The 27,954-nt window shown below is 43.1% G+C and overlaps 1 protein-coding gene across 2 annotated transcripts; it reads right to left on the bottom strand.

Moving 5' to 3' along the window:
- Positions 1-452: 452 nt before the first annotated feature.
- FOXJ2 (forkhead box J2) lies at positions 453-27,805 on the bottom strand. Of its 2 annotated transcripts, none has more exons than XM_085067290.1 (11): positions 26,352-27,805; positions 11,461-11,813; positions 10,869-10,943; positions 8,871-8,939; positions 8,378-8,518; positions 7,747-7,945; positions 5,571-5,897; positions 5,081-5,182; positions 4,415-4,615; positions 3,570-3,668; positions 453-3,036 (listed from the first exon to the last, which is right to left on the bottom strand). In XM_085067290.1, the coding sequence occupies exons 2-11, from the start codon at positions 11,791-11,793 to the stop codon at positions 2,948-2,950; spliced, it is 1,635 nt and encodes a 544-aa protein (XP_084923416.1). In that variant the 5' UTR covers positions 11,794-11,813; positions 26,352-27,805; the 3' UTR covers positions 453-2,947. The 2 variants fall into 2 exon arrangements, with proteins under 2 accessions (XP_084923416.1, XP_084923423.1); XM_085067297.1 differs by having other exon boundaries at positions 7,747-7,942.
- Positions 27,806-27,954: the final 149 nt, after the last annotated feature.

The raw sequence follows: 27,954 nt of genomic DNA, 5'->3' as shown, positions 1-27,954 counted from the left end.
GAGATGTGCTTCTCATGTCCTTCCGGCAGAGAAAAAGTTTCATCCAGTCAGGCTATTTGGGGTGCTCCCAAGCCTGAACATTCCCTGCTCCTGAAAAGCAGAAATATATTTACTAGCTGCTCTATGGAAGCAGTTTAAAACCTGCTTTTCGTGTTAGTCCTTCCTTAAAACAGAAAGGTCAGCCAACAGTATGACAGACACTAAGCACTGGTAGAGTTTTCACTCTGCCTTTCTGGTGAGCATGAACTGAAAGACTGTCAGATCTCAGTGCTCAGAGAACAGCCAGCTGGGAGAACCTTCAGCTCTTAACATCCTAAAAAGTCTCTGTCTAAAGTACATCCAGGTGTGGGCTGTCCATTTAGCCATGTCCACACCCCAATTCTAAGATGGGGACTGAGCTATCCTGACAGGCGCCGCTGAAAGAAAAAAAATCAATACTGCCACCAAAAGAGTTAAACCATAAACATTCACTTTTTCTTTTTATTAAGAAAGCATGCACAAAAATAAACTCGTGAGACCACGCCCCTCTCTCCCTGACCACTGACACGAAGCATTGGGGGCCACATCGGGCTGGGGGGGCCTGCAAGAGCCCTCTGTGGGCCAGGCTGGCCCCCCTGCCCTCCCTGCAGGCCAGTGCCAGCGCACCCGCAGAGCTCCACACCCACCCAGCGATGTCTTCCCACACACTAACAACGCACGCTGATTTCAGGGGCAGAGGAACGAGGCTAATTTGCACACTGACCGGCATGTATTTACATATGCAAATGAGGCACAACTTAATACGCAAATGAGGCAAATATGCAAATGAGGAGCACTTGGATACGCAGAAGGAGCCATCTTGGTTTGTTTTTCTTCCAGTGGTGTTTTCAGACTTCCACAGGGCCGGCTCTCAGTAACGTCCTCTGCAAGACACTAACTGGCACCTGCCATAAGCTGTCTCTGGTGCCACTTTCCACAGAAACCTATCACACATGCTTCCAAGCTGTATCATTCCCATCCTGAGGCAGCAGAGATAACAGCTGACTCCATGTTAAAGCTGTCTGGGATTCCTCATTTCTCTTGGAAATGCTCAATGACGAACTCCCCCCCCCCCAAACACACACTTAAAACAAAAAAGGAAAAAAAAAGAAAAAAAAAAGGAAAAAAACCGTGTTGTTCCTCCCTTCCAATGCAATGAGACTCTGTCCACTTCCCTGACAACAATCTAATTTCCAACTGGTTTATCCCTACAGCAAATTTAAAAATCAGTGCTAGTTCCCCACCTTCCTGCAGTCAGAATAGAGGTTATTACTTTACTCCTGTGTTCCAGGTCTGTCAAGCAGCCGTGATGGTCTATTTCCACATTTGTTCCCTTCACTGGTAAACAGGGAATAAGGGCTGGGGGGAGGCTTTACAAAATATTAAGAGGGAACAAGAGGTTTGACAGAACAGAGCCATACCAGAAAAAAAGGGGAACACAGGACACAACTCTGGGGAGGAAGCAGCTCAATGCTCACTCCTGTTCCTGCACCTTTTCCATCTTCCCGATTTGCACGTGCTGACAAAGCTCATCCTTCAGGATTTCCACTAGATTACATCATCTCCCCCAGCTGAACTGCAAGGGGACTGAGACATCCTCCTCCCTTTTATACTACTACACTCTTTGGCTGTTTGGTTCAAAACCCTGCCCAGCTTCACCATCTCTCCCCTAAAGCCTCTCTTACAAAAACCACTCGCGAGGGCCTCCCGGTCCCTGACCAGAGGGTCCAGCCCTTGACCAGCAGCCCCCAGTTCAGCCCCACTCTGCACAGCAGCTTCCTCTGCCCACCATGAGCCCATTCACCAAGTGGGAATCGCTGACAGAGGATGGGCACCTACACAGCCTGACTCCTGTTGCTGGCACTCTCAAACCACAGGCAAGGACAGCATCCTAAGAAATATGAGGGGTGGAGGGCCAAATAACAATTGGACAAATACCGATGGGAGAAAGCTTCCAAATTTGCATATGAAAGGAAGAGCCTCACTACATATTTTGAAAAAGGGCTTGAAGGGGTGTGGAGTGAAATGAAAAGCTCTGGGGAACAGAATTTGCTGACACCCCTGACTGCTTCTTTTACCCAATGGGTATGTAGGATTGACCTGGAGACTGCAAAAGGCAGTGTAGGAAATGGGTCAGGATTCCCTCAAAATCTCTCAATCATCACAGATGGCACCACATTCTGAAACCCAACTTCTCTGCTGAAATACCATCTCTGCTAAATTTTTCTTTCTCCAAATTCACGTCTGCCCTCCCAGCTCAGCTCAGCTCTCCCTACCTCAGGGATTACCCTCTCTTTTTACTTGGGAACACCACTTCTTTTCTTGCTGTTCCTGCTGGTGCGACAAAGTTCACAGAGCTAAGATCACCCCTCCAGTGTCCCTTCAGCCCCCTGACCTTTACAACATTTACGAAACAACATAACTACAGGCTCCCAGGGTCCACTAGGCTCTCTCACTCCAGTAGCCAATACAACAGATTCACCGGCCACCTTGAAGGGAAAGAGGGATTGTTAAACGCAAAATGACGGAGGCAGAGAAAGATGCACTCGAGGATTCAGCCTTCCAAGGTCTTTTCATGGCACCAAGGACCCATCTTCCTGCCCTCCACAGGGCACTGCACAACACCAAAGAGCCGATCCGATGCGTCCGAGGCCACCAGAGGAGGGGGAGGGCTGTGCTCAATTATTGGTAATAATAATAATAACAATAATAACAATAAACAAAAGAAGAAAAGAAGATAAAACAGGACGCAAGGAAGGATTATCTTCGGCAGCATCTTGCGGTGGCTTCTCTGGCGGAGATAGAGAATATATATCTATATACAGGCAAGGCAGGGAGGCTGGGGAGGGCGGTGCTGACACCATTGACCCCATGTCCCCCTCCCCTCCCACGTCCTTCATAAAGGACGGGCTATCAAGTCTGTAACTCGCTAGGTGATCAAGTCCCAGTCGAAATCATCGGGGATTTCCTCATTAGCGCCTGGAGGAGGCCCTGGAGGCCGAGGGACCAGATGATGAGCTGGTCAAAACAACAAGAAAGAGGAAAGAGAACAGTTAGAATCAAAAACTACAAGCTTTTTCACAGTGGGCCCTTGGGCAAACAAAACTGGAAATTACTTGGGCCTTCTCCTTTCCTAGTCTAACAAACAAGAACACTACTAGCATCAATCCCACTGTCAGACAGTACCTACTAATGTCTGGGGGTGTTCTGCTGTGAAATTCTCCACAGCAGCTTCAGCCTCCCTTACTTTCCTCATAGCTGACTGCTACAAAGGACTTCATCAACAGAAACTTCTCATGTACAGTTGCCTTCAAGCAACTACCTGAGAGTGAGGCTAAGCTAGAAGACTGTTTATGTGAAGTGAAAGAAATCAGGCCTCTGAAATCCTAAACCTTCCCAGAGCTATGGCAGAGCCTTAAATGGAGGGTCCCTTGCAGTCCATGCTCCCTCTCTACCCACAGTGCTCCATTTGATTACTAAGTGCTTTGGGAGATATGCACAAAGGGGTTGGTAACCAGTTCTTTAATGCTCAGTGGTGTAATATGCCTTACCTGGGCGATTATATCCCGGAGAGTCCTGGGTGGAAATCTGGTACATAGGAGATGGCCCGGAGAAGAGATGGGGAGGCTGGGGCTGACCATAGGAGTTCACTGTGAAAGAAAATCAGTTAAGAAAAAAAACCAAACAAAAACAACTGTTAATGTTTAGGTGAGAAGTCTTGGCCCTGACTGGGTGGCAGCTCAGCCACAGAGCAACTCACTCAGACCCACAGGATACTGAGGAGATGTTCAGCTGTTGGGTCCTAACTGCAAGCTATAGCTTGGTCAGGGGTCTTGTTCTTGGAACCAGCAGGAGTTTCTCTATTATCGTAAAAGAAGAAAATTTTCATTCAGAAATACAAGCTGGCTCAGTATCATTAATTTAGTTGAGTAGTAGATGACACACACCATTACAGTTCATTGAGACCATGATATCCCCTCCTCAGAATGCATCCCCTACTCCTTGTACAGTCAGTATTTCCCCAGCAAGGGTGCAAGAGCTTTCTCCTTTACTGTTCCTGCCACCTGGAATAGCAATCTCTCTACCTTGCCATTCCTTTCTGTTGGCACCTACAAAAAACACCATCCCCTTCCCCTCTTCCAGGTTTGGTTTTAAACATATTTCTGCCTGAAGGTTACTTGTCAATAGTATGCATGACATAATAGTGTCTGTCCTGACCACAGGCATTAGTACATTCCAGCTCTTTAAAGCCAGAGGAAGCTGAGTTGCTATGAACAGCTCTGACAGCCTAGCTGAGTTGCTCAGTGCTGCACTGCCTGGCAAGGCCGCAAGTAGTTTAGGATACTCACTGAATTGGGCCTTCATTTACATGTCATTTTAGTCTCCTCCTAATTACCTTGGTTCATGGACTGCTCCTGTTTGCCACTGTTCAGGGCACAAGAATCAGAGATTCGAGGGGGCTGCTGTGGGCCAACCAGATGAGGGAGCTGACCAGTCTGGGTAAGGAAGTGATTAAGGGAGTCACAGAGGTTGGCAATATGGTGTTGATCCAGCGTCCAGTTCTTCCGCTCAGCCTGGCGCAAACTCTCCATGAGCTCTGCAGGGGACAAAGGACAGTGTCAAAGACTGTAGTCACACTGTGATCTTCCCTGCTAAGAGTTTTTGACTTCTGCCCCTAAATCCTACCTCCTCCTCACAAACCAAACTTTATAGTTTCAAATCTGTCACCAGACTCCAGGGAGGCTCTACATCTAGGATGCTGTCTCACTGACTCAGGTAGGGCAGGGAAGAGTTGGAGGGAAAAATCTCAGTTAGCTTTCTGACATACTTTTGTGAATTAATTCTCCCTGCCCAAATCCTCCAGTGTTCATACAAGTGCTTCATGATCTTTAACAGAACCCATGAAGTAAGACACTTCTTTTTAAAATGAGGTGAGTTGCTGAGAAATCCAGGAACTTGCCACAGTTACACTGAAAAAAAGACCCCTGCAGAGCATTCACACATTCCAGACTACAGCCCTTGTCACCGAGTCACTAGCCCTAGTCACTAGGCCAACACTGACCTGAGAATTGGGAGTGCTCAATGCTAGACCAGTTCAGCCGGTTTACCATCTTGAAGCTTTCCTTCAGGGAATCAATGTTGGAGCACCAATCAGGGGGAAACGCTGGAATGAAACACAGACAAGATTAATCCAGTAGAGATTTCCCTTTCCCTCCACCCTTTAATATAAAAAGATTGGCCCCTCTTCACCAAAAAGCCTGATGCTACAGCAGCTAGAAATCCTTTCGCCCTTGGAAAACCAGGGATAGTATCTCCTTTTTCACTTAGGCCCTGGCTTTATGCTGCATCCATAAACAAAATCCCAAACCCAGAGTGGATGTATCCTCCTTTCCTCCAATAAGGAAGCAATTTCCCTCTCGGATTTCAACCATATTTGGCCTCCACCCATTTTCTACAGACTACTTAGGGAAAGCTCACTTGTGGGATTTCTGTCTGGGGGCTCCTCACTGCTCCCTTTTCCCCATCTGTGCTTTCCATGGCCCCTGACTCACCAAAGCCAGCATTGTTGATTGAAGCCTGTGACTGCTGCTGCTGCTGGTGCTGGTGTGGCTGCTGCTGTGGGTGGGAGTGCGGGTGATGCTGCTGATGCTGGTGGTAACCTCCATGCTGCATTGGGGGTGGGTGCATGGACATCACTGGTGGAGGGCCATAACCTTCACCACCCTGCTGCTTTCCTCCTTGGGATGGGCAACCCTCCGGGGTTGGAGTGTGGAGTGGGGGAGCAGCACCCACTGAGGAGGGGCCTTGCTGCTGCTGCTGCTGGTACATGTAGTAATTGTGGTTGGAGGGCTGCATGTCACCAAGGAGAGAAGAGAAACCTGCCAAGTAAAGGAAAGAGGGGGGAGCTTTAACACAGCCTGGATCAGACCTCCGCTTACATTATCCATCTCTAATTTCACACTGCTCATCCCGCTATTTATGAAGCTTTTGGAGTGCCCTCTACAGGCTGCCAACAACCATCACCTGTGCAGTTATGCCCTGGCTGTGCTCCAGACTGTTCAAAACAAAAAGCTCTACAACGAAGACCCAGAAGGATTTTAGTATAGCGTCAGGCACTTAAACTCCTCCCTGGATTTTTCCTAGACTTACCAAAGTAACCCAAGTCTCCTGAAATGTCATGCACACGTTGTTTTCCTATAAATGACCATTAAGAAAACTTAAACAGCAGAACATTTAGAAAATGGATAACTTAGTACATCTGACTTGCTGTTTCCAAAGGCTCAATTCAGTTCGCTTCTTACAAGCAGCTTGGTCAGGAATCTTCACAGTTTTTCTCACACTGATCATAAGAGGTCATAAAAGACTCTGCTTTTGTACAAAGGGTACACTGTACACATCAGGGCTCCTTTATTACCCTCATTCCTCCTGACTCACTGGGTGTGTCATTTCTATCCTCCTGTATTTCAGGCATCTCCCACACGAGAGAGCATCAGGTATTTTCCATACTTCCCCGACACCAGGAGCTCAGCATATCTCTTATGTCTGTTTCTCCTGTTTATTCTCCTCATACACTGGGGAACCTCTGTGGAAAATCACAGTCAGGGATATTATATACCACTAACCTGAGCTACTCACTTACTCTGAGTACCCTTACTTGACCATCTGCAAGCAAGCCTCACATTTTCATTAGATTCAACATCAACCCTTAGAGCATCTTAGTACTCTGACGGGGCAAAAGGATGAATAGTGCCATCCTGACTCAAAAGTTGCCTACAAATTTTTTTCAAAAACTACAAGTACTCCTACACTGCCTTGCAGCCTAAGACTTGGAGGGAAAAAACCAATAGATTGCTGCTAAGTTTGTAAAATCAGAGGAATACATCAAGTCAAGGCTCTTCTCTACATTTTTGTGGCTTGCTTATACTGCAACACCTCACACAACAGGCTCCTACTAGGAGTGCCAGCACGATGAAAGCAGTAAAAGTATATACGTTTTTATTTCACCAAAGCTTCAAGTCCAGAAGGCTCCTCCTAGAGTAGCAAACTTTGCCTCCACTCTGTGATGGCTGATAGCACAGGTGAGAAACTCTAATAGAATATTCCTTTTTACACCAGATTAATATTTAGAAGAGTGTTTAAAGGCAGAAAGAACTGTAAGGTTTTCTGAAGTATTTTCCATGGACATTTCATCCCTGCAGTGATTCTGCCCTCTTCTGGCTGCTTACTCAATCCCAGAAATGCAAGATATGAATGAAGTTGGGAGCTCTCTCTTCCCTGCTCTCAATCCACAAAGCTGAACTCTCCAAGGCCTTGTACAATCCTAGTTTTAACAGATTTGTGAAATGATGACTTTCCACTCTCCTTTTGAGAAAATCCAGACACAACAATCCCCTCCCTCTTACAGTTTCTAGCCTGACAGACTGTGAATGTTTCTCCGCTTTTCTTCAGGACTTCATTTTTCTCAGTTTCTGCCATTTTAGTATTGCATTTTTATCAACACGAGGCATTTTTAAACCATTGTGCTTTTTATTCCTGGGGAACTAGGGGAAGCAATGCAAGGACGTGCAGATTTCTTATCAGCTCCTTTCAGAAGTAATTACAGCATGCCAAAGAAGGAAAGTCTGTTTGTACAGGCTCCTAAACGAGGAAAGATCTGAGAGATGCCAAATGGACAAGACTGTGTGGGCAGATACCTGCCCACCCCACATGACGCATGTAGTTACTCACCGTGCTGAGAGGAAGATGATTTCTCCAGCATGGATTTGTAGAGATTTCGGAAGGACCAGCTAAGATCCTGGAAGTTGATCTCAGAGTAGGAGAACTTGAAGTCATGGTTGGCACTGTACAGTGGGGGTGGCACATCGGCCCCTTCACGGCCCTGCCCCCCTGCTACAGTAGAGGCAACATCCACAGGCCCTGCACCCTGCTAAGGGAGGGACAAATAAGGCTTTTAGCTTGCACTAGGTTTTGCAGCTTGAGACAGAGATCAGAGACTAGATACACATAGAACATGCACTGATAATCCTGTATCACTTAGCTCATCTTCCAACAAATCTTCCCAAATGCCATTTTCCTTGAGGAACAGCAGCGTCAACCCTTCCTCTGCAGCACAATGGCCCCAGCCTCTTCAGCTATCTAATACCATTATGCCTTTATCCTTATCCCCATCCAACCTTTAGCTAAAATTCACTTCCTCCTTATATTCTATCTCTGCAATTTCAGCTCCTTCCCTTCTTTTTATTTTTGCCTCCATATCACAATTTTCACAATTCCCTCTCCTCACCACTTCGGTTTTCCATTCATGCACTCCTCCCACTCTCCTTTTCCTCCCACTTCTATCATTTTCCCTGTGGCTCACCTGACTGTAGTTGGCAATGGGGGTGGTGCTCTGGATCGACATCTGAGGGGTGGCCTCAGGTGGCAAAGAGGCTTCTGTGCTGACTGGAACAGCCCCTCGGGGGCTTTTACTTGCCTCTTGTTCTGGGGAGTCTTGTGGTATCTGTGGATGGGGAAGAAAGAGAAAAGGAAAGGAGCAGAAATCAAAAACAGATGGAGAACTGAAACTGCAGATGGGAAGCCAGCTCCCCCGCTGTAGAAGTTCATGGCTTAAAAAAGAGGAGGACTGGGCCTTAGTCACTAAAAAGTCACGATAAAGGACTTTAAACAAGATTAACTTTGCTAGCGAATAGCAGCAACAACAACAGGCAATCAGCAGGACATACACACTAGTTTGTTCAGTCCCGGCCTTTGTCTCGCCATTTATACACCCTGACCCTAAAACATTATCATGGTCTGGTACTGGAAGGGAATTCTCACCCCACTCCATGCTGTGTGGAAAGAAAAACACTCACGTCATCATCTGGAGGATGCCGCCTCTTGCGAGATATATCTGGACATGTATCTATTGTCCAATAAGAGCCCTGGAAAGAAGACCATTGGTGAATGCATGATTAAATCACAGAGCTTCCTGAAGTAGGGGGCTACTGACTTAAGGAGTGCAGCACCAACTAAACATTTGGACCACAAGAACCACCCTCTAGAACATCAGACAGCTGAGACTTGTGTGTTGGCAAGAGATTCCTCTCTTGCATTGGGTTGCATTGAACAAGGAGGTACAAAGCTACTGGTGCAAGGCAGAATCCTCTACTTTTCCATCACTCTGAGACAGGACACCAAAAGGATGGTTTGATCCAAGCTAAGTGAACTCTTTTGGGCCTGCACACTCCCTTCAGTAGCTTCCTCACAAGTTGAATTTACTATCACCCAATGAGAACCAACTCAACATTGGGATTTGGCAGAGACAGCTGGAAGGATTGCTCTTTTTCCATGGCTCTGAGACTCCACTTCGAGCATCCAAAGAGGGGCCATGATAGCTAAGAACTAAACCATGGTTAAGAGCTAAAGCAAATGATGTACAGAGAGGTCTGTTTAGATTGGACAAGAAAAAGCTAAGGGGATCAAACCACTGTCTTCAACTGCATAGGGAAATTATACAAGATGAAAGAATCAAATTCTTCTCAGAAACGTAAAGCACAAGAATAAGATGCAACAAATACAAGTTACAGCAAGGGAAAGTACATTCAGATATAAACAAAAACTTCTTCACAATGTCGGTGGTGCGGCACTGGAACAAGTGCCCAGTTTTGCTATCTCCACTGTGGAGATATTCCAAATTCAGCAGATCTCATTAACCTAATGTGATTGTTCCTGTCTGGGAAAGGACAGGTGTACATGTTGACCGCCAGAGATCACTTTCAACATGAAATGGCCTGTAATTAGTGTGTTGTCTTCTGAGTAAGTATAAAGAGAACTCTAGAGTGTGATTTAGCTTGTTTTAACCGCCAATTGAGATCTGAATAATCTGAATAAGTAACAAGCACAGAACAGGTTTTCATTGTAAACCCAGCCCAACACCTGCAAACATATACCCTTAAGTCAGTTAGGACTTCCTGGAATAAGCCACGTAATTAATTAATAGTATTTTTGAGCAGTGATCTTCAAAGATCTACTACTTCCATTTATGGATGCCAACTGAGCACCATACAGTCCTTTAAATACAACCTGAAATAAAAGGCCTGAGGAAATGGTCCTTTCTTCCAACTCTAGGATAAGGGGGTGGTGGAGACCATCTTTCTGTCTAAATGCATAGCTTCTTGCCCCTACCATCTCCTGCTGCTTGTTTGGTTGAGGGTTTTTAGAACAATAATATCTGCATGCCAAGATGTCAAGTCTTGGTTTTGCTGCTAATTCCCCTCTACAGTCTATATATACTATCAGAGCTTTATCAGTCCTTAGTTAGCCAACAACTTCCTAAATTCTTGAGTTTTACTTGTAAATTATTTCTAGCCTTAAACTATGTGGTGATGACATTTTCTTCCAACACCAAATATTTTGCAGTCTAAATAGGTAATTCTGCTCTCATTTCCATGGATCTTGCCTCCATGAAATTCAAGATGTCACATCATAGTCCTGCTGTTCACCAGCAGTCACTATGTTCTCTCATAACAGAACAGGTTGGACTACACCCACATTTTACACACAAAGACCAAGAAGAGAAAGAAACAAAACAAATACAGTACATTCAATCACATTTGTGACTTCTTCCAGTATCTTTAAAGACAACTGAAGATCACAGATAAGAAAAAGAATCACTAAAACCCTTAAAGCTTCTTTAGAGGTTCCCTTTAAGTAAATGCTTCTGTAGCCAAAGTACTGCAGTAAATCTTACTACTGCTTCCATTTTTGCCTACACTTTAGGTTTCAAATTCCAACCATGAGTTAGAAAGGGCAACCCCAGCTTATTCCCTGCAGTTTTAAATTGCTTGCCCAGGAGCATGAAGATTTCTTACCTTCCCAGGATCATCTCTTGGCCGAGGCACCTTTCGAAAACATTTATTCAGAGAGAGGTTATGACGAATAGAGTTCTGATGAGAGAATAAGAGATGATACAGGTAAGTGTAACAACAAAAACATATAGTCTTCTGCATATGCTCTGGAGCAGGTCAAGAAAATAGGATGGTGCATACTCAGAAGTCAAGGCTCACGACATATTCCTGGAATGGGGCAGAACAGAAGCTTTGGAAAGGGATGGATCAGGATGATAATACAGGGCTGAACCACCTCTATACCCACAGAAGGTGCAGTGAAAATAGCATCAGTGTGATGCAGAGGTTGGTATCGATGTGGGTTTTGTAGGGTTTTTTGGCTGTTTTTCTTGGTTGGTGGGGGTGGGTTTTTTGCACACTCATTCTTAACGGGCCACCACATACATACAAAGAAATTCTCAGAGAAAATGGGACTTTTGGCTCTGCATTTTCTCCAGTTGGTTAACTTAGTTTTACATCTGCATTATTTTTCTCAGTGAGGTTATTTTGCATAGAATTAAGAAAAAAAGTCCTGTAATTAGGCGATAAAGGGTACTTCAGTGATGCAAGCCCTCACCTTCCAACCAATACCAGCATTTTTGTAGTAGGGAAAGTTGTCACAGATCCAACGGTAGATCTCACTAAGCGTCATCTTCTTGGCAGGTGATGAGTTGATGGCATATGTGATCAAAGTGGCATAGCTGTAACGTGGCTTCCCATCTTGGTGCACTGCAGCCTCATCCTTACTCAGTGTGGCATTGGGATCTGTTGGCGAGCCTGGGGGACACTTTCGGGCAGAGCCTGGAGGCCCTGCTTGGGAGGAACCCCCTAGTTTTTCAATAGTAGCCCTTAAAGTAAGCTGTGGGAGCCAGTCTATGGAAGTGAGGCTGCTTTCCAGGTCAGAGGCCATGGTGCTGGAAGCAGGAGTATCTGTGAGGAGAAAGGAGCAGAAAGGAAACTCTTGAGACACAAAGAAGGTGAAGCCTAAGAACAGAAACATCTATTTGCATTCTTTTGCTTCTCCCCCTATCACAAATACTTGTATGAAGATCATCCCAGTTCATGCATCTTATTCACAGCCAGCCAGAAGCATCCCAAAAGGCCTATGACTGCACCTCTGGGAGGACCATCTGTACTGAGAGCAGCTGGGACAGTGCTTTGTAACACTGATGGTAACATTGCTAGGACAGTCTTACCCAGGGCACTGTTCCCAGGTAAAGAACCAAGATCTGTTCAAAGGAAGCAGAGCCCTTTCAGCAGCTGTACCACATTCACTCCTTTACTGCATAATCCACAGAACCTTGGTACCCTTCACCAAGATTACCTGTAATCCAGTAGGTTTACTGTGTCAGGTAAGAGGAAAATCATAGCTGAAAGGGAATACTCATTCATGCCATATACAAACCACAGTTTAATTAGATCATGTGCAAAGTCAGGCCTATCTTAATTTGAGGGGAAATTCATTTCTCTCTGAGGCCTAGCCTCTCTTTTTGCATTAGGTGACATTATAATGAATCCTATTCCTTAGAGCTAGGATTACATATCTCATTTTAAAACACCAAGATCATGCATAATACTATATATAGATAATTACATCTACCATGTCGAGTTGGAACAGACTATATTAAGCTCATAATAGTTAAAGCTTTGCCTACCATAACCAGTTTTTCCTACATATATATACAGTTTTATTGAATTAAATCCTGCTTAATTCACAATATAGCAGGCAAGTATTTTCTCCAATTCTGAGAGGAAAACTTTACTTGTCCAAAGTCACACAAGTTTGCTACAGGAATGGACTCCGGATCTTTTATCTCATAAATGTTATATACTTCCCCTCATAAAAATAAAACACACCTGGCCAGCAGCTGTATACAGGGATTTCTACTTAATTATTTTATATGAAGAAAACATTTAGCAACGTGAAATTGTACATTTAGCACACAAACTTTTATATAGTCTGTTGCAGTAGACAAGGCAGCAGAAAGTTCATCATTCTTACTCAAAACTGGCTGCATTACTGTACTAGGAGGAGTCCTTTGAGTTTGGACTGAGCTAAATTTCCAAGGCCACGACCTGCATTGCTCTGTGCTTATTCTTTGCATAAAGAGAAGAATCATGTCTCAAAGGGATGCAAGTTCTACACCTTTCATTTCTGAAATTAATCTTTCCAGAGGATTAGATGGTACTATCTTTGAGCATGCTGGAGCATACACAAGGTAAACACACAAACACACTTACACATACTTATGTATGTAAAACAAATTAAACACTTGCATGTCAGAGAGAAGAGACTGACATGAACACACTCTGCTTAGGAAAGATTCGTCAGCAGACACCTCCCACTGAGTGCATCACTCAGATGAGTGGATCAGATGAGACAGGGAGACACCCATCTGCATGAATACCAATTAGATACTCGTTCTAAAAATAGGCATTTGACAATAACACAGTGTGGATGCACAGATCCAGAGACAGATGCACCCAGCATTTTGACACCGAAGCTACCCGTTCTTCCCCCACAACCATATGCATTACACCTTTCACTTCTGCACTCCAGTGCTCTCACAGCACTAAAGCACTGAAGTCCATACTCCAACGCATTCATATGCACTAAACCTTTCATTTCCATGCATGTGCTCACCACACCTCTCAGGGCTCAAACACCTACACAATACCCCAACAAAATCCATCCCTCAGCCCCCACAGGCAGTGGCTCCACAGCTCTGGCCTCAGGAAACACCTCCTAATTGCGCAGCTAACATCCTCACTCACAGTCTTAGGCACCCACAGACGGAGAAGCACAATTGCAGCACCCCAGTATCTATGGCAAGTGGAAACATTTTTTTGTCCATGGAGGAAAGGAAAAGCCCAACTGCTACTAATTTACCTATCTACCCATTTGCCACACGAACTCTCAGGATAGGCATGACTACTTGCTACACAGCTAACAGAAGCATCCAAACTGCAAAAGGTTTTCCACTATCCAGCCCCCTCAAGTTGTGCTTTATTGAATAATTCTTATTGACTGATTTAATCTAATATCAAACATTTGAAATTTACACAAATTTTTAAAAAAATAGCAGGACTATTCCTTCGTGAATAATTCAAGGGAAAAGCAACAATATATTTTTATCCAGTGCGGATAGACTGACCACCATGCACTCAAAACACAGCTACATGTGCATGGTAACTTCACAGGTAAAGCCTTCACAAAAAAAGGTATCCCACTTGGAAGAAAACAAACATGAACTAAATATAAGTTGAATGCTTCATTTTGTAAGTGTGCCTCGTATCAATTTTAATTTCCGTGGTGCAATCAGAGAACAAATTACTGCTTCGTGTTAAACCATTATGAAATATCAGTTACACTAACAATACAACTCCAAAGTAAAATAAATACAAATTTCTCTGTTCCACCCCCTCTTTTTTTATTGAGACAAGCATAGAAATCAAGAAAATTAGGTTATAAAAGCTTATGGCAGATTAAGATACCAATCTGAAACACCAGAAATTCAAGAAACAGAAGAAAGCACTGTTGTTTTCACAGAGCTTCAGATTTGCCCAGGTTATGTGAGTAGAGCATCTGGGATGATTGGCTATGCAGTAAAATGTAAGGCTCATATGCAACATCCCCATCATCAAATACACAAGCTTTTATGCATTTGTATAAAACACACTTGTCAGGGAGACAAGCAAAGTTAGAACTGGGTCAGATTACACCCACACTAAGAATTTTAATATTTTCATTCTTTGGCTTATAAAAATCTTTGACAAGAAAACAAAATCCCAGAATCTTAAAAAAAAAATCTCTGTATATTTATGCACTTGTCACCCAGTACTGAAACAACCACTTTATAGTAAAACACAGAAGCTTTTTAAGAACATATATGATAGACAGTAATTTAGGACAGAAAGTGAAGACTCAGACCAAATAGCAATCACATGGGGAATTTCAAAGCAGTGGAATAAGACCTTTTTTTCCAAGTTCGCACTTGATCATGTTACTGGATTTGCTGGCAATATGAGATCTGTAATAATCAGGCATAGTTAAACATTAGGTATGAACACTTTCAGGGCAACAATAATTCCATGTAATTGGCTACTAAATTATTTAAAAGAACACTTACTATGCAGTAAATATAACTGTTAATTTATGTTGCATATCTCATCCACCTGACCCAAGTGGCTGGTGCATCAGCTTAACACTACTTAATGGTATGATGAAAGAAGACTGCAGCCAAACCAGAGAAGCTGATAATTCTTCCAACTTTCCTTTCCCAGCTTACTGCCTGGCAAATCTTTTGAACTCTTTTCTTATGATTCCACTCAAACAAATAAAAAATAGTATTAACTAATAAACACACTGAACCGAAATCAAGGGTGCTTTAAAAAATTCTACCACATCAGCAAGTCAGAATTAGTTTTGAAGAAATAAAAAGAAAGTCAAATACCAGAATTCATAATGTCCCACTTTACAAGGTAAATGCTATCTGTTTATGTATTTGGCTGAATTTAAAAAGCAAGGATAAGGTAGCCAAGTCATAGCCACCACCAACAGCTGGAAGGTGATGGCAGAGTCTTCATTTTTCAGTCACTGAACACTTACAATACAATCCCAAGTCAGACAGGTCAGAGAGATGCAAAAAGTCCAGCCAAGCACTGATCCTAAACTACAGTTAAACAGACAAGAATCTGTCCAATCTGTAAGAAAAATGCATTAAAGAAAATCCTTGCATTGAATACCTTTTAATAACCACTAATTCGCTTGGGACTAGTAATACTTCCCTACAGCTTTCCAGGAAAGCTACTGCCTTAGTTTGAGTCTTTGCAACTAGCAAATGGAAGCTGCTGCGGCAAATGCAAGCCAGGTTTCTGTCTCTGGGACAACAAGGAGCATCTCTTAGTGGCACTGAAGAAATCTGTGCTTCACTACTTTGCAAATGCTTGATCTAAGCCAGCCAGATCTTATCCAGGATCACTGCTACTTGCATATAAGGACAGAAAAACATATGAAATGTGGGGAACAACACTCTAAGGGTCACGCTGAACACAGTTAACCAACATTTATAGCCTGAAACATTCCCTAAGGCTGGACTCAAAGGCTGGTCAGGCAGAATCAGGACTGAAGTAGGGAGCCATACAATGAATGGCACCATGCTGTGCACTGCCTAGAGAAGAAGCACATTCTAGAATAAATCTCTACATTTATATTTTTCTGTGTTTACTTTCACCATTGCCTTATTTGCTGCTATTCTGATCCAATGAAACACTATGGCAGAAGATTTAAAGGGGACTCAACTTAGGTTTCTCAACATGAACTTTGAGAGAAGAAATACACAACAGACAACCAAGCAATGACAGACATTGCTGTAGAACTCCTATGAATATATGACCACTTCTGCTTAGGTGCCTGAAACACAGATTCAGTGATCTAACTAACAATACCCATCTCATATACTCAGAGACACCCCTAGTCGCTAAGGTATTTAGCAAATAAAGAAAACTGGCAAAAAAGGACTATTTGACTGCAACCTTTCTGAAACAGTGTCACAATGGAAGGAGGAAAAGTAAAACAAGAAGAGCACATGCATGAAGAAATGGAAAACCTCTACTTTGGTGAAAAAAAGGCAGTTCTGACATATTTGTGTAAATTACACATGAAAAACACCCTGTGTCCTCATCTAATACAAAAAGGGGAAAATAATTAATTTTGCTGAATCTAGCAGGAAGAGAAATTCTCCATTTTAAGACATGTGCTTTCCCTCAAAAAGAAGGTGGTGTGAACCAAGACACCAGCAAAAAAACACTTAAAAATCTGATCTTCTCTAAGCAAACATTCTCACAGAGATACTTGTTTCATGTAAGAAATTAGAAAAAAAAGAACACTGATCTGCCCAGTCTGAAATTGCTATCCAACATCTTGTAACTACTTGTGAGAAACTTTCGGGAAATATTTATATTTCTGGAATCAAATGCAGAAGGAAGAGAGGCTGATGGGTGTTGATCAAAAAATGAAACTTAACCTGGAAGGAATAATAGGTGTCATGTCAGTGACAAAAGAAAAGCATTACAGTTTGACAGCACCCTTCTGTCTGTAATGCCATATGAAAGGAGCAAAACCAGTCCCTGGGGCAAGGAGGTAAGAGAAATTCTCATACCCTAGAACCATGTGGTAACAGGGGGCACATGGTTCTCAATAGTCAGGAGCCACAAAGGGGAAAGGGATCCAACCAAAGGAAGCTACTGGTGTGGTACTGCCTGTATGAGTATGAACTGTCACAGTGTGCACCTGTCCACATGTCAGGGTCTGACTCTATGGCCCTGCTCAAAACCCCTTCATGTGCAAGATGGAATGGCTTTGAATGCTCACTGCCATTTTGTGTAAAAGAATACAGGTGGTACCCTGATTAGGGTATCCTGAATAGAAAATTTGATAAAAATGACTAAAAAACGCTGAGATGGTACTGAAAATTACTAGCTAGAGAAAGATGAAAACTTTTAGGCCATGTATAGCTTAATACAAATCACTGGACTAACTGGTTTTTTATCATTAAATTGTTATACAGATACTATTCGCCTTAATAAATAGAAATCTCAACAGAATAAGGTTCATATTAAGTCCCAAAGAAAAGCAAAAAGACAACAAATTTGTTTTTGCTGTCATTACAGATCAGATAAATATCATGATAGCACATTTTAACACAGGACCTTTCGATTCCCTCCATTTTGTGAAAGGTATGCAAGCAGGGTATAATTTTGTATTTTGAATTTAGTAAATGAAAGGCACTGACTGTGCAGGCATTCTTGGTACTAATGAAGCATGAAGTCTTGTGAGGACTATAAAGTCACCCAAACCCTCATGTTGGAAGTGCATCAGGATTCAATTCCAAAGGCAATTATGTCCTAGCTTTGTATGAAACTGACAAACGGTATAGTTTACAAAACCTGACCTGCTTATTTAAACCTATCAACAGATGGCATTATAGCCAAGGTCTGAAATATGCTCATGTCAAGGGAGGCAGTATCTTTATGGGCATAACAGGCTAGGATCAAGCATAGCTAGTGCCTTGCCAGATTTTAATAAGACCAACTAATCAAATGTTTTTGCTGTCTGCTATATAAACATGCAGGAAAAAAAAGCATTGAGAAATACTACACAAACATTGCAGACACCCCTTAGACAGTCTGAAAATATGTGTTCAAAGTTAGGGCCAGTTTGTTTATTTATGATGCTGTGTAAGGTAAAGTGGGGAATATGTAACACCTGTCAAAAGAAACAGAAAATGATACTGAGAATACTGGTATACATAAAATACTTCTGAGCTGGAAATTATTTCCTTTGTAATAAGACTACTAGAAAAGATTTATTCTAATAATAAGCCAAATGTCCCCTGACAACCCTCCCAATAACAGATTTGAAGTAAAAAGTAAACCAAGCACTTTGAAGAAGCACAATGAAAATACATCACCACAGCAGAAGTGTCTCTGCAGCATCCCTCCACCCTCAGTAGCACTACGCAGTATTTCACCGTTGGAAGTAGGAGCTGTAATTCCAAGCATATGCCAAGGCAGGAGAGAAATCTTTGACATTTGCTTTAAGAATATTAACAGAACAATTGCTCTTACACCGAGAAAGGTATAGGGTACTGGTTTTGGAATAATTCAAACTCATGAGCACATATCTGCAATGAAATTTTCCCTTGGAAACTGGGAAGTCTGTGGTAGAGAAACAGTATGTAAGAGCAGGTATTTCCCCCAGCTCTGTGAGAGCACCCAAGCTGAAGCAAAGGATTTCAATTTTACCTGCCTATCAGAATCACACCCAGCAATAAACTTTCAGTACAAGATATGCAAACACTGATATAATACCCAGATTGTCTCTGAAACTAGAGACAACATCAGAAGTAGATCAGCATGCAGACTATCTTGCTCAGAAGATCTGCACAGCATTGCAAAGACATATACAGAAACCCAATTTAAAAGAATGTAACATAAAATGAAACCTATAAATGAAAACTGTATTCTTAATCACATTAAAGAATGGGTCTCTCGGTGAAAAATTACTGTTAGCCTTGCATTTTAATGACAGCAATAGTGAAAAGCTCCTATGCAAGAGAAAGGAATGTCAGCAACATATAAGAAAATGAAAATCTGACTGCGAGTGGTCAGAACTTGTTCGCCAAAGACTAAACCACTGAAAACAGATTAGTCAATATGAACTCTGCAATAGTTGCTGAAACAAACCACAACCCACTTGTGGAAAAGGGTATCAAGCACTAGCAAGAACTCTGTACTGAATTCATAGGAAAAAAGGAAATCGGTATCAAGTGCAGATTAGTTGTATACCACGTGCCTCAAATGTACATACAGCACATGCTCCCTGGGTTGAGGTTACCAAAACACTGCAGAGAAGACTGTTAAAGAGGAGTCTGAGAGCAAAGCACAGCTGAAATTGAAGTTGGAGAATGATCAGAAGAATCAAGTAATACTGCGTGAGGCTCATAAATTAAGTCTCAACCACCGTTTTAACATAATTCCTTTTTACTATTCTGTTAGCTGTTAACTAAACTGACAGAACTCTCTTCCAGTAGACAAAACACTGACAATCCCTGGCCTGGCTCATAACTTGCAAAGATTTGTACCAAGCTTGAAGGTCAAGAGGATTCAGAACCACACTGCCACAGAACACACACCCATTAATGGTTTCTCCTTGCTTAAAACACTAGTACTGCTGCTTGGCTTCCTGCATCCTACTCACAAAATGCTCCATTTTGTGTATCATCGTGAAACTAAATCTTCTGTTCATCTCCTTACAGACAGTGAAATAATTTCTTCCCTTTCTTCCACACATGCTTGCCCCAGTTGTCACCTTGCAGCTGTAAGTAAATATACTGCTCTAACCTTGAACATTCCAGTCTTCAAGATGTTGTGTCTTTGCTTATGACAATCTTTATTCCTTTTGCAATCATCCGTCTTCACAAAAGCAGCCATGGAGAGTGGGGTACATATAGTAAGACAGCTACCTTTGAGTATCAGTTAGACCTTTGAATAATTTTCAAAAATGCAAATAATACCTATTTGCATATTTGAAAACAGCTAATAGCAAATATGCAATTAACACTGGGACTCAATGATCTTCAGAGGTCTTTTCCAACCTTAATGATTCTAGGATTCCACGAAATAAGTACTTTCCAGTATGTCTGGCTCCTATTGGCTGGCAATATTCCTGTGTATCAAGGTATGAGTCAGCTGAGGAAGAATGCAAAGAGATGTTCATGCAAAAAATGGAAAAGCACAATGTCATGCCTGTGTTGCTGGCAGAGCAAAGGACAATGCAGTAAGAGACAGCGACAGATAGGGGAGAAACAGATATGTGAAGACCCCTTAGAGTGAGCACAACAAGCTGGAACCTTGTGTGGTGGATGATAGCCAAAGCACAGGCTTGTCAAGGAGGAGACAGCAATGTGTTGAGAAAACATGCCAGGAGGACAGCTTCAGCAATCGTGTTTTTAACAAGATGAGAAGGTAACACAGTTGTCAGAGGCCAAGCAAGAACAGCTCACAGTAAAAGAGATGGTAAATGAAGGAGGAAGTATAAGGGTTACCCAAAGACACTGAGAAAGAAGCAGCAAAATATTCAGGCCATGAACTGGGAAGATGCACCCCTACTCTGTATGTTTAGAGCAAGAATATGCTATAGGCCCAACGGTGGAACCTTGCAGCAGAGGAAAGCAGGAAAAGCAAGTCTCAAAGGAGCTTTTCAGAGTTCCATATTGGCCTCAGGGGTCTTAAACCTGCAGCAATTAATTTAAAAAATATGTTAAGGTAGTATGCAAAGTTGCATAATTTAATATCCCTGGCATGAAGGAGGTAAAGAAAAAAGCAAAGATACTAGAAGTGGGTCATTGTGTCTAACTTATGAAAAAAAAAAAGTGGAGGAAGGTAAATTGCTCAGTGCAGAAGCTACTGAATGAATGACTAGAATAGTTAGGAGGGAAACCTGGAAAATACTGTCACAAAAGTCAAGGGAGGACAAGATTTCAAGACTGGGTATGATCAAGTGTCAAAAACAGCAGGGAAGCCAAGAAGGATGAAGAGGGAATAGAGACCCTGAGACCTGGCCAAGAAAAGGTCATTAGAGATCTCAGGAGAAGCTTTGAGGGAGTGAGAATATCTGTACTGAAGTCAACTTATGAAACAGTTCTAGACTGCACACATCATACAGGATCTGCCAATTTTGGAATCACTGGTCCTTCAACAAACAATTTATTGGGGCATCATGCTTTCACTCTTTCCTAGTGCCACAAAAACCAGCATATAGAGGTTTTCAGTTCAGTATCACATTGTAATTAAGGCAATCAACAGCAAGAACAGGCAACCATTATAAAGTGGTTTTCATCCTTACACTTTAGAACCCTTATAAAGGATCAATAACCTATTCCAGGATAAATGGGAAGCCATGCATGGAGAAGCAGGCAGCCCAAGGTCAGCCAGCAAAGGAGTAGCAGAGCCATGCAGAGAACATCGCTCTCCCAAAACCCAGAGCAATCCTCTACATTCCAAGCTTGTCTGCTTCATTCAGGTAGAGATAAAAAGAATTTCAGATGTAACTATTTTAGCAGCTTGTTTGTTTTTCTCTGCAAGTTCCTGATGGGAAGTGAGAATTTTTCTTGGTTTTACTTAACAATAATTTTTTTAAGGCAAACTGAGAATTCAGAAACTTTGCTCCTTTAATTTGTGACCACAAAGTGTTCAGATTCTTTCCCAATTATTCAGATTTGAACTTTTAACAGTAATTACATATTTCTGCTATAATCAGCCACAGTCTTTACAGAGCAGAGAGCATAAACAAAATTTGAATTGCTAATGGTAAAAAACAAAAAAGCAAATATTTTTTCCTCGAGGTATAAAAGCTCTCACTCATCATCTCACCCTGTCCCTCATTACTCAGTCGCTCTTACACATAAAAAAGTCCAAAAAAACCCACACATTCCCTTAGTTCTTGATTTCACATCAAATAAACTGACCAGCTCCAAAAGATGAGGAATGAGGTACTGGGGCCTTTCACAAAATGTTCAGCCCACTTCTGAAAACCAAGATCCTCAAGTGCTAGAGGGAACCAGAGAATGTAATGGAAGGGTTTTTCATTCCAAACAACCAAAATCTAGCTACTCCTGAGGAAAGAAAGTGGTCAGAAGAGAAGGGAGGGTAGGAGAATAAATAAGTTGGACTATGGAGACTAAGTGCCATTCCCAAGCCAGGCAAAACAGGGTATTTTCAATGATAAAAAGAGAAGTTCTTGAAATAACCTCAGACCAAAAAATTCCATATGTGCCCACAGGCATACAATCTAATGAAAGGCAAATTGGGAACTGGTCAAAATGTAGGTGTGGAAGTAAGACCAGAGCCTGTGAGATGTACTAGGAAAAGACTCCTGCCAGGGAAGAATCCTAGAGAGGAGATGAGAAATGCTTGCTTGACAAAAAGAAAAGCAGCATTTTAGGCTTCTAGGACCACAGGACAGAATGTCAAAGGGAAATGCACAAGGGAAAAGAGATGCAAAGAACAGGGACAACTGAGAGGAGGAGTGGGTGTAAGAGGAAATGAGAGTCAAGAAGTAGGCAGGTTGGAAACATGTTGGGCCTTAAAGGTGCAGAAGAGGGAAACGAGTGCCACGTGATGCTATGGAGCCCAGGGATGCAGGAAAGGCCAGGTACTACCAAAATCTCTGCTGTCTACCTTTAAATGTACGCTGTGTACTTAAGTAAGTGTCAGGTTCATAACTGGATAGTGTTTAAGACTGGGCAGGTCAAAGACAGATGGCTAGAACAACAATCTAGTCCAAATCTTGACAAAGCACCACAGGATATAGCATTAAATTAGTCTTAAAGTTAGTTGTGAGATCTCCAAATTTTAAAACATTCACAGTATTTTGTATTTTCACTTCAAACTTACTATAAAAATTTGCAATTAATTGATTGTAAAAATATACTGCAGCATGCTTGATTTCTCTCAGTAATACACATACACAGGTGGTCTTTGGAAGTGAAAAGCATGGGTATAGGGCAGAAATATATTACAAATTTTTAGATTCATTATACATCTCTTAGAAGGAAGGAGGAAACAAAACCAGCAGAACAGACAGCAAGTAGCAATACTGCCTCCTACAAAGACGATAAAGATATGGAGGTTGAACACATCAACTGGCTATTCTTGCTACAATAGCATGTGCAACTAGCAACAATAGGACAAATGGAAGGCTTTTCCTTAGGCTTCAGAGTTAACACAGCTGGAGAGTTCAAACGTGTTAGATACCACATTAGGCTGCCCATTAATCTACGAACTACTCATCTTCTCTAAACTGTCTCTTCCACACCAAAAATGCTAGAAACAGTATCCTTCAAAGTCTCAATTCTGAAGCATCACTCAGAAACAGATTCTGCAAATGGAGTACTACAAAACATAGAAGGTTCTGTGTGAAAGGCAGTGGTTACCATTCTACCCAAGGCTGGGAGAAGCAAATGGAAAAATTAGTCCGGAAGCATTTTTCATCTTTTGGTTGCTAATGACCGAGATCCAATTCCTGTCTGACAGCTGTGTAAAATGAGATAATCAGCTCATTGCTGCTCTTGAGGGACAGCTGTCCATATCACAGTTGCCATTAACCACACCTCCTTTCTGACATTTGAAGTAAAGGGCCAAAGATCCAAACCAGGATGCAGACTGAATCTCACACTATATGAAGGTCAGTTGAAGTTTAGGGGAGGAGGTAGTAACCTGTACCCCTGTGACAAAAATAAACTTCTTCAGAGACACCAGCATTCAGCCGTATTTTTTAGAGTGGGAAAAAAAAAGAAAATCCCAACCAAAAAAAAAAACCAAACCAGAAGTACTACACTAGTCACCCCTCTCTCAGACTGAAAAATTGGACCCAAACTCCTCAAACTGTTTCATTCTTTCATTACAACTTTTTGGACTCCTTATTCAACCCTAGAAACTTGCCTACAAAACCACATCTCAAGATAAAACCCAAGAACTTTTAGAACACATACTTAAACAGTATTATAACCTCATGCTCTTTTAGTAAGATAATCCTTTTCCCATAACTCTTTAGACCGTCTCATTTCATTTTGCTTAAGGGCTTGACCTGAGAAATGCCACACTGTCAGTTCTCACATGGGAGCTGAGTGCCCATAAGACAGGATCAGGCTGTTTGAACTTGAAAAGTCAACTTTTGGAAGCATGAATGTCCGAATTTAAATTTACAAACCCACAGATGCACAACTAAGTGTCTTCTTCCTCAAATGTAGAAGACTTCGTTGCTTCTGTTGAAGCCAACTGTATGTTCCTGGGCATTTACAAGAATTAGGCTATTTACTTAGGTACATTAATGTGGTTTTTAAAGTTTAATTTTAGGTGGTCAGGTTTAACATTCATAATGTAAACTCTTACAACACTTTCTTTTAAATGTGTCTGTAAAGTACCCTACACTTTCATGAAGATAAATAATACTCTCCCTTTTTCTTGTATAGATACTTTTGTATAAAATAAATGGTGCAGAACAGCTGCAGTATTCTACCTCAGAGGGAGCTGCATTTTCACCTGGGATAAACATTTGATGTGAATACCATCATCACAATGAAGAGCTGTGCTCTCTAAAATTTATTCCCTAAAATTTATAATTATGTCCCAGCTTTTATATAGCTGTATTTTAGATTACAAGATCTTCAGAACAGAGGTTGTCTTAATTTTGTGTCCAATCAGTCCTGAATGCCTTGTCAGCAATTAACAAATAAATAACAATTAGTCTACAGCACACCACTTTCAGCCTTGTATGTCTGTAATGAATATTTAAAGCTCAGGCAGCAAATACAGAATCTTTATCATTAATGGAAGGAAAAAAAAATGTTTCATATGCAGAAAGGTAATTGTTGTGGAAGAGCAGAATTTTGTTAAGGCTGGCATATATATTCTGTAAAGTGCCCTGGCATCCATCAGAGGCAAAAGCACTTGAAAAATGTCAAGTCATTACTGTGAGGAAGGGGGCAGCGTGAGGTAAATTAACCTCAAGAGCATGAAAAGTCAGTTTATCCCCTTGGATGTACAAAGGCCAAAATGCCTCAGTTATCTCTTCCCTTGTGCTAGATAACACAGCTCTACTCAAAACAGGCTGATTGCATAACTATAGGGCAACAGGTAGGAGGGCATCTAACAGTACCCCCAGAACATATGTATGCTTGGTGGTTCAGCCTTCCCTTAGAAAGAGCCACCTTCTGAAGCTATGGATAACTGACAGAATTCTCTGCCAAAATGGGGAATCACTTTGGCATCTTTTGTCTGATCTTGCTAGCACATTACACCAAGGAGTTCCTTCTTCAGGGACTCCCTGTTTAACCATTGCTCTCCCAAATGGCTTCCAAAAGGGCTCCCTGTCCTAGCCCTTTGATCTTGAATTTCCTCACTGCTATCTCCTAGAGAAACAGTAATACCTTAGGTGAGATATCCCTAAGCATGATTCTTCTGCTACTGGAATCTGCTTTGGCTTTGAGATGAAGTCTCCCACAGACCTGATTTCTCAGGAAATCACTACGTTGATGTCAGAATACTCATTTGTGACTGGGAATTAACTACCTCATTTACAAAAAGCAAGCAGCTTGGCTCTCACAGCACCAGCATTAGGATTCACATTCCTAGCCCCGGAACACAGCATAACACAGAGATGAAGACTGATGGCAACCGAATGGCTTCTTTTGGCTTTCAGAGCAGGTTCCACCAGCACTGTCATGGTTCTCACTCCCAGGCCCCTGAGCACCACAGGACCCACTCTCAAGGGCACTCTTTCCAGAATTCATCCCACAGTCCCTTAGGTACATTAGGACACACATCTCAGAGTATTTGCACAGGGATCTCTATGTTCAGATCCCAAGCACAGTGAGGTCTGCACCACACAATGATTTTATTCCCACAGTTACAAGCATAGTAGGACACACATGGAGAACTGACACTCCACCCCACGGGTGCATCCTTGGACACTGGCACTATAAATCACTGCTCCTGTCTCCTCAAAGCTTTTTTTGGCCAGTATTATCATTCTCAATGACCCCTAAATGACAGAAATTAATTCACACTGGTGATGATTAGGGCTGACTCTAGGATGAATAAACAGGGGAAAGAAAGTAGAAGGGAGAGGGCAGAGAGGTTTCTTACAATTAAATAGGGCTAAGGTCTTCCATAAGCTAAATAGTGAGAGAAAGAATCAGGTCAATTCCATATAGCATATAAGGTAGATAAATGACAGAGACTGAGATACACACAAAAAGAAGGTGGGGAGAGGTTCAGAAACAAGACAGAGCTAAAATTTAAAAGCAAGCAGATACAGTGAGAGAAGAAGAGACACAGAAAACAAGAACAGAAGGCGAGAGAGGACAGCTAGGAATAGAGAGGTGATATAATGTGGTCACTCACTCTGTCTGGAAGATTTTCTGGAGGGAGGTGGATTATCTTCAGTGCTGGTTGCTGGGGTGCTGCCCTTCACACTCCTTCTCTGAGACCCATGCTCAGACCGTTGCTGTCAGCTATTCCAAGGACTTCTTCGAAAAATATTTCGAGGGCAAAAGGATTGTGGATGAAATCAGGATCTTGAGTATAAAAACAATCTGCTTGGGATTGTCAGTTCCCTAAAACTGCTGGTTTTATCTCGGGATGGAGATCCTCTCTCCCTTTTGGCAGCTAACTACTGAAGGGGTGTTCCCCTGGGAAACAGCCTTTTCACTGACCGTCAGACTATTTCAGAAATCAATTTCCCCAACCTGCCTACCTAGAAATCCCTTTTCTCTAAGGTCCACCTTGTCCTTAAGGGGAAGAAAATCTTTCTCTAAAAAAATTCTTGCTATCTCTGTGGATATTATCAGTGAAATCTGCCTTTTCCTCTCCCTGTAACTAGGAGGTGTGTCTTCTCTCCTTGCACGGGGTATTTGAAGAAAACCCTCTTGGGATTAGGGGATGAGGGATCTTCCTTGGGATGAAGGAGGATGAGATCGGTATTGGAAATTACCTTTATCTCTAGTTAACAACTGGAAAAGGAAAGAATAGCTGAATCTCTCTCTGCTTTCTCTCTCTTGCTTTGCTCTACCGCCTGCTGAGCAGATGTAAATAATTAAAATTACTAGGTAAGTATCTGGAGCTCCTGCTTATTTCTGTCTTGGGAACTGCCTCTCCTGGATATACAGGATTTCTCCTGTAAAGACTCCCGTTACTACCTGGTCAGGGGACGAGCTGTCTGCTCTGCTTGACAGAGGACTTTCCTCAGCAGCAGGAGGGAGTGGGCAGTAAGGGTTGTTCTCACAATCCTCAGAACTGGGGTCTGAGAACACCTCTCCCCTTAACAAGTATCAAGGGAGCTCGAGAAGGCTCTATTCCACAGCGAGGAAGAGCAGACCTTTTTCTAGACAGTTACTAGGGCTGGGTGCCGGGGGCCTCCGCGCACCCTTGGCTCGTTAGTGGGGAAGGGGGCAAGTGTTAAGCTCCCTCACCAGCTGCGGGGAAGGGGCCTGGCAGGGGGGGCCGCCGGGGTGTCCCCACACCGGGCGCGGAGCTGCCTAAGGGGGCTGCGGACGGGGCGGGGGGCGGCGGGCAGGGTCTCCCCCCACCCCGGCAGGCTACGGGGGTGTCCCCCCACCCCGGCCGCTGTTCCTGGCTTCCCCCCAGGCCCCAGCTCCTCCTGCCCGGGCTCGGCTACCACGGGAGGCCGCGGCGGCTCACGGGCCTGCGCGGAGCTGCGCGGCGCCTCCGCCGCCTTCCGCCGGGCCGCGGCTTCGTCCCCGGGGGGCTCCCCGGGCTCCGGTGTGGGGGCCCGGCCCGGGCGGCGCTGAGTCTCTCCAGGCCCCGCCGCTCCCGCGGCTGCTGCTCCGGGCTGCGGCTCCACTGCAGGCCCCGGCTCCTCCCCGGCCGCCGCTCCGCCTCCCCCGGCTCCCCCCGGCCGCGGCCGCCCCCGCCTCCCCGGGTTAAGGAGGCGCCGGTCCGGGGGAGCTGCGGCCGCCCGCCCGCTCCGCCAGGCGGAGGGGAGGAG

Source organism: Lichenostomus cassidix, chromosome 1 (assembly GCF_008360975.1).
Source record: "Lichenostomus cassidix isolate B80296 chromosome 1, HeHo_3.0, whole genome shotgun sequence".
Classification (NCBI taxonomy): Eukaryota; Metazoa; Chordata; class Aves; order Passeriformes; family Meliphagidae; genus Lichenostomus; species Lichenostomus cassidix.
This window is presented reverse-complemented; position numbering and strand designations above follow the sequence as displayed.

What these genes read in the sequence shown, in the direction of transcription:
- FOXJ2 (XM_085067290.1), bottom strand. Translation starts at nt 11,793, where the DNA reads ATGGCCTCTGACCTGGAAAGCAGCCTCACTTCCATAGACTGGCTCCCA. An exon ending in CCATTGCCAACTACAGTCAG is followed by an intron (nt 7,946 to 8,377) that starts GTGAGCCACAGG and finishes TCCCTCCCTTAG; the next exon opens with CAGGGTGCAGGGCCTGTGGA. An exon ending in TCCGGGATATAATCGCCCAG is followed by an intron (nt 3,037 to 3,569) that starts GTAAGGCATATT and finishes TGTTTTGACCAG; the next exon opens with CTCATCATCTGGTCCCTCGG.